This window comes from Egretta garzetta, unplaced genomic scaffold (genome assembly GCF_000687185.1).
Source record: "Egretta garzetta isolate BGI_Z169 unplaced genomic scaffold, ASM68718v1 scaffold354, whole genome shotgun sequence".
NCBI lineage: Eukaryota > Metazoa > Chordata > Aves > Pelecaniformes > Ardeidae > Egretta > Egretta garzetta.
Genome location: NW_009259593.1, coordinates 3,510,880 through 3,518,171, shown reverse-complemented (window position 1 = coordinate 3,518,171; position 7,292 = coordinate 3,510,880). Strand labels below are relative to the sequence as shown.

Here is a 7,292-nt window from a genome sequence, read left to right as displayed (position 1 = left end):
ATTAGGTTGCAAGATATGTTTTAGCCTATGTGACAGATAAGCAAGAGTCAATCACTTACCTGAAAAATGCGGCATAAAGCTTTCACTCCCTTTAAATTAGGGAAAATTCCCACTAGCTTCATTATAAATTTTGGAAGTGCAGTTCTGTCCTTCTGCGTTGTCCCATTATAACTGCATGCAGGCTTATAAGTATCTTGACTTCATAATCTCATATTTCATTACTACAGTTACTTTTATAAAACTTGTATTACCAGTATAAAAACTGTAATAAATTGACACAAGAGTGAGAAATGGCAGTAAAGTATTTCAAATACATTTTGATTTAAACAGATTCCCATCTCTCTAAACAGTGGTTCAGTGTTTGAACTTTGCATGTTTGTATTTCATACAGGTCAAATAAAAGTGACTAAAGTGTTTAACAAAAAAAGTTTATTACCAAAATACAATATTAAAGTCAATACGTGACAAACTCCTGTAAAGCAAAATAAATTATTCTAACATTGTACAGTATTTCAGAAGGTAGTTAAAGTAGTACTACAGACTTTGCTTCATAGTTCCAAACAGTCGTCTATCAGGAACACAATCCTAGAGAGAGCTTAAGGCATGCAGCTTAATGTGCTGGATAATTTTATAAAATGAAAGTCATCCTATTAAGATACAGTATCAGAATTAACTGCAGTCTTTACATGTCAGTTTTCTAAATCTTTTTTATACTTTGGCTATAAAAGCAGTGCCATAGTGTTACAATACCTTTTCTTAAAAAAATACATGTACCCATGTCCATGAATATCAAATGCAAATGTAAATTTCTATTAAATATATTTTAACAAATGTTACTTTGAGCACCAACTGTACATTTTTTAAAATGATTAAATAAGTGCTTCTGAAAGAGGAAAATACAGTAACTCTGACTGAATCCCACTCTATTTTTCCAGGCCAAGCATAAATTGGAAAGATGAAATATGCACCTATTTATCAGTATAGTCTAGTATGAGGGAAGTTTTCTTTTTAGTAGAAGTATAGGCATTTAAAACAAAGCTGCAAGTTACAGTTCATATCACAGAATAAAATCTAATTTAAACAAACAGCAAGTGAATAGCTGATCATCTGATAGGGCTGTGACAGAAGATCTGAAAATATTTTGGAAGCTTAAAGAAAGGGGAAGACTGCAGTGTTGGTGACTTTGAAATGTGCTTAAAAACCCTTACATGACATGCAGCCAAGCCAACCGTACACTTTCTAAAGCAGATAACCTGAGGAATAATTTGCTTTCAGAAAAACTAAGTCTATAATTACTTCACATGCAGAACTTCTGATAAAGTCCATAGGAACTGTGAGTGGGTAACTAATGGCAAGCAGCATGGAGACAGTTAACAAAAATAAATCTCTGTGCATATGGGAAAGAATTATTTGTTGGTATTTGTTAGGATCGATAACGGTTTTTAGAGGCAACTAACTTTCTACTATTTTATAGGAACACATGGTCAAAAAGAAAAAAGCAACAAGATGGTAAAGAGCAACTGTGAATAGATGCATCCTGCTTAGTAATCCTGTTACAATGAGTCCTGGTGCCTTATACTTAATGCTGCAAATGTGGCTTGCACATCCACCAAAATTGTTAATTTTGATTCTAGGTTTCTTGCTTTTTAAGTCTTGGTTCACTGCCATCTCCTTCTTAGCTTATGAATGCAAATTTTTCACCTTTTTATCTTTCACTAGCTGAGCAACTTTGTTATTTTTGTGTAAAGGAATAATTATTTTAAAGTATTGTTTTATGTGAATCCTGACTGGCACTACTATGGATCTCTTTGTACCTTTAACTTTTTCAGCAAATGGGATCTCTGAGGCAGAAAGTTGACATACATTTGAAATAATGTACTATTTCCACATGAATTGTATATTGAAGGTAAAATATTGGTGTCAGTATGAATATCCCATAGAAAGTTTACTACCTCTAATTGAATTTGAGGTAATGTAAATAAATTAGGTTTTTCAAATGTAAAATCCATTTGTAGGAATATGAAAAATAACTTTTAACTGAACATAATGTACACTTACTTCACTTATGTATTTAAAACATCTCAAATATCTGACACAAAAATGCTTTGACTTTACATCCTGACCAAGTTTTAAAGTAAAATGTGTACTTTCTGCTATCTCATTTATAAACAAAATAATAGATATTTAACCCAAAAGAACAAGTCCAATTGAGGAAATCACTTGAAAACAAAAATCATCAAATGTACTTGGAATCTTAGTGCCTTTAGATTTTGTGCTGCTTCATAAATTTGTAACAAGACTTCTTGTCTTCTTTTCCTGTTTGCCACTTCTAGTCAGCGATAGCGCAATAGACTGTACCCTACCCTGCCACCTTCTTAGATTCACCATGGTAGCTTATTTCTGCTAGAAGAAATGTATAAATAGGAAGTAGCCATAAAATACTATTTTTTCTAAGAGTAAGTAGTTTTTTTAAGTAATGAGCTACCAAAAATCAGGTAACTGCATCCCCATGTCAGGAACTAGGCATGCTTCTGTGCATCTGCCATTCATTAAAAGCAAAAATACATGCCCCAACTAGGATGTTTAAATCTGGCTGCTAAAGGGCTTCTTTGGAAGTTCTACTACTTCACCTGATTGAAGCACACATTTCAAACGATTTAAGTAGCCAACTTTATAAATAACCTCGACAAAGTTGCCAGGTAATTAGCCAGTATAATATTCCAAACTAATACGTAGATGAATGTCTCCTACTGCAAACCGCTGTAACTGTAAAACAAAAACAAAACAAAAAAAGGCACCGTAATTTTGGAAGCTAAAGGCTTTAAAGGGAGAGATTTCTATGTGTTTCTTAGAAAACAAAAAGTAATCCCTAATTCCCTTTATGAATCCATATTATATGCACTAGTAAAATTTATTCTACAAGTGACTGGATACAGTTTTTGCTTAAAATATTGTTTGCCTTTTTTTTAAATATGATTTTCTACAGGAAGATTACTTTATCTTTCACTGAATTATTTCTACAGTTACAGCTCTGCCAGACAAATGGGAAATTTATAGACAGCCAGTAGGATTTCAAAGAACTCCAAAGCATGTAGGCATTTCTCAAAATCCCACTTTGTGCTCATGTACAGCTTTAGAAATCTACATAGGCTTAATCTACATCTCTTTGTGGCAATTATTGTTAATAACTTGTTCTCATTAAAAAACATCGCTCATACATACTGCAAAGTAATCACCACAAATTAAAAGTGACTTAAGTTTGGGGTTTTTTTTAAATAGTTCTGCTGAATGTGTCAAGAAAACCATTAAGAAACAGCAGGTCATTATTATAAAGGATCTTTTACACACTATCAATTCAAAAGGTAGGTTTTTTAGTTAGGATCCAATCAGACAAATAGGTATTAGCAAAATGCTTCTAGGATCCTCAGCTTCTGCTGCTCTAAATCGATGGAAAGGATAGCAGTCTTTGTTGAAGGACAACTTGGAGTTTGTAAGGCCTTAAAAATAGATTGGGAAAAATGAAACGCCTGTGTGTGCATGCAAGCACTCACATGCCCTCACCCACCTTCACCCTCCCTACTTTCCAGAATCCAGGCAGCAGGGCTTATGAGATCATACTGTAAAATCTGTATTTGGTCTGTTGCCAGTTTCAAAAAACAGAGCAAAGAAGTTCTTTGCTTGGAAAACAACAAAGAAGGAGGAAGAAAAAAGCTTTTCAATTGATACAAAGCTTTCATACCTTTGGGTTTTACCATACTGTACTAATGCATTATTACTGACTAGTACCTGACATTAAAAGAAAAAAACCCCAACAATCCTATATTCTTGGCACCGTACAGAGAAATAACAGGTTAAAATGGATCATTCTATTCCCCACTCCTTATATTTTTTCTCTTAAATGATTCATCGGTCCCTGGTTAAAATATTGTACTCCTACTGAAATAAGGACTCGGGATGGCAAATCAAGTTTTGCTTGCAATTCTTCTCTTTAGCAAGTTTCTCAGGCAAAAATTAGCAAAGAAAGAAAATATTCACTCTAGGAAACCCTCTCTTTAACTTACTGCTTCACCTAGTTTGTGCTCTGAGTTGTGCTGTGGTCCTTATTTAGAATAATGTTTATGATTTCACCCTCATGTTCTTTCATATGATCCAGCAGATTTTCTTTGTTGGTAGACTCAAAACCACAAATGCAGCAGCAGAAGAGAAGAACACAGTATTCTGTGCCAAGATGGGGTAGAGTGGAGTTCTTTTCTGAACTGCATGAGGTATTCATCAAGTTAGGTTTTTCGTTTTCATCAGAACCTGAAATTTCATTCGTAGTCTGGTTAATAGACTCTGTAAAAGACACCAAGTTGTCTGAACTTCCTAGTATAGGTACTGTACTTTCATCTGTGCCTTCTAATAAGGTTTTGTCAGGAAGCTGTCCTTGAAACCTGAAATAATAATAAAAACCAAAACCAATATCAAAACGTACAGTCATTGCTTTTTGACAGGAACTTTATTTTGGATCAGAGTTGGGTCCTTTGAAAATCTAGATGATAGGGCTGGCGAGTAAATCAGACATACCTGCTGCTTTGCGAAATTGCATCATTAATAGCCTTGTTCACTTGTTCATAGTTGTAATTTTGGTCACTTGCATGTTTCCACATGTGGGACTTCAAGGATGGAGGATGGCTACATACATATCCACAGAGAGAACATCTAAGGAAAAAAGGTGAAGGAAAAAGAGAAACATTCAGAAGTTAAATTTTATTAGTTTAATAATGGAATAGTTCTTCCAAAGGGATGAGTAAACAGAGAAATACAAGTCAATCCTCTTGTCAGTCCCCCTTTTCAGTTTCTTAACTATGTCAAGTTAGTTTGCAAAGTTTCATTTTGAAATGTAAGACTATTTTTAGGGTCTGAGAATTTTTAAGTTTGCTTTTTCTGACTTCTTAAACAACTGAATTAAAATCTTATCTGTTTGGCCTGTTAAAACTGTTTAAATACTCCAAAAATACAATAGTTCTGATGACTGCAGAAACATGGAGTACATTGGCGTGGTATCTGGCTGGCAGGTAGTGAGCTCTCTTTGCCATTGATCTGAACCAAGCAGAAGCTGTGTAATTAGCACTGATCATTTTAATTGAACTAATAAAGCCTTTCCTGGTGTAGCATGTATTAGTTTATTTAAGGATCACAGGATTGTTGAAGTTGGAAGGGACCTCTTGAGATCACCTAGTCCAATCCACCTGCTCGAGCAGGATCAGCTACAGCAGGTTGCTGAGGTCAGTGTCATCAGATTTTGAATACATTCACAGACTGAGATTCAGACAGGTGACAACTTTGTCCATAGAGTTTTCCATCAGCTCGGGTACTGCAAGACTAAGTTTTCTATTTCCCTATAAAACACTGTCTTATACAGTAAAGAACAAAACCTTGAAGTATAAATCCTATTTACATAGTGATGTAGTGTATATTTACAGACACAAATAACCCAAGACTGATCAAATCTCATAGGACTTTTTTCATACATAAACATACAACAGATAAGGTTTTTTACAAGTATTTCCTAAGATGATAAATTAGTCATCTCAGCATGAAGGAGATGAGTGATACTGCATGACATCACTCCAGAGCAGAAGAGTGCTCATGGTAAACATGACATAGCTCCTTGTCTTTGGGATGAGGAAGCTTCTTTGCTTAGCTACCTGCTACTCTGGAAGTCTTCCGTTTCTCAAATCACATGGAAAAGACCAGGATCAATCAAAGGTGACCTTGTTCTAATAAATTATACCTAGGAATTCATTTCCGTCTAACTCATTCCTCAATGAGTGTAAGATGTCTTCTGCTCAAGCAGTGTGATCCTGGTATGTTACACTATGATGAGTCTGTCAAAATGACCACTATACTAGGAAGGTTTTGTAAATTTTTAAGATCTTTTCAGAAGTATAACCTGGAAACATGACAAGGGCTACATAAAACCATGTTACACACTACAGTTCAGTAAGGTTTTACCACTTAATGACAGTGGGATATAATCCTTAAATGCCTTGCAAATAATCATATACAGGAAACTATTTCTGCTCAGCAGAAGATTGTGGAGAAGAGCAAAAATCTCACAAGCTAGGTGAAGGCATGGTATGTTACCTTGCTTATGTAGCAAGATAATTCTGTCCTGTTGGGGAACAACAAGCATGTCCTCCTAGCTCACTTCTCTCTATTACTTGATTTGGAATGTACTATCCTATTTTCTCTTTTCCTTTTAATTTGAAGCCTTATAAAGAAAATGGATGCTTTCAAATATAGGCAAGTTCACTCTCAGGTTAAGAATCTTAATATTTCTAGTAAGGCTGTTACAAAATAACGGCATCATTAAAAATAAGATAAAAGGCAGACCTTAGAGTTAATTTATAGATAAAATTAGGCCGAAATAATTTTTTTGCAAAACACAAAGATCAACAAATAATCTTAATTCTGTTCTATATGCACATGTATTCTACTAGTCTTATTAAATATATGATTTTTCTGCACCACTAACACGGCTTGGTCAGTGGATTGGTAACACAGTGAATGAAGAAACAGTTCAGTGGGGTTTTTTTTATCCCCTTTTATCATTTTTTAAAGTACATTAATTTACTCAAGTGATTTACTAAGCAGATTTACTTTGTTGAGAACGAGCGAAATGCTGTTGACTGCTTTAGCATCAAAGACACAGAAACTCAACAAAAGCTTTTAGTCTGATGCACTACACTTTATGATAATATGCCTAATGTATAGTTACAGTATATGCAAGACATTCCCAGAGAAACAAAATTATTTTGCCACTGAGTTTAGTAGTAGAACTCTTTCAATTCTATAGCATGATTTGCCCTACTGGTTGACCTACGTTGAATTATTAAACTTTACTGTTCAAGTGTATCCTAAATTGATCTACTGAGGAAACAATTATCTTGCAGCTTTTGATAGACTATTTCCTTGGGGATGCAGGGACCAAAGTGTGGAGGTTTTCAGTCATCTTCGGTAATACTAAGAGTATGACTGCAGAGCAAATAGAACTTAATGCTACTAGGAACATTTTGGGGAAAAAAATGCAGTGGAAGGACTTTGAAGTTGTAGAAGCAGATTTTCTTGAGAAGCAACCCTTGCGTGAATGTGCTTTATCTGGATTCTTCCTATTGCTTTTGAAGTCTTCCATTAAGAAACGTTCAGAATATTCCTGACTTTCTTTCCTTTCCCATCTTTGATTTTTTGTTGCAAGTTAGTAGTAAACAATTGCACATATTTGTACCAACTTTCTCACATATATCTAT

The 7,292-nt window shown here is 34.6% G+C and overlaps 1 protein-coding gene across 3 annotated transcripts in view; it reads right to left on the bottom strand.

The window, feature by feature from the left end:
- Positions 1-286: 286 nt before the first annotated feature.
- Positions 287-7,292, bottom strand: part of ZNF507 (zinc finger protein 507) — a 23,298-nt gene continuing 16,292 nt past the window's right edge. Inside the window, exons 6-8 of one of the 3 annotated variants that reach the window (XM_035893567.1) lie at positions 4,567-4,701; positions 4,062-4,433; positions 303-2,766 (exon numbers count right to left, since the gene is read on the bottom strand). In XM_035893567.1, the coding sequence (XP_035749460.1) occupies positions 4,070-4,433; positions 4,567-4,701 (499 nt within the window). In that variant the 3' untranslated portion in view covers positions 303-2,766; positions 4,062-4,069. Of the gene's footprint in view, positions 4,434-4,566; positions 4,702-7,292 lie in introns of all 3 variants that reach the window. The other 2 variants (XM_035893566.1, XM_035893568.1) reach the window with 2 other exon arrangements.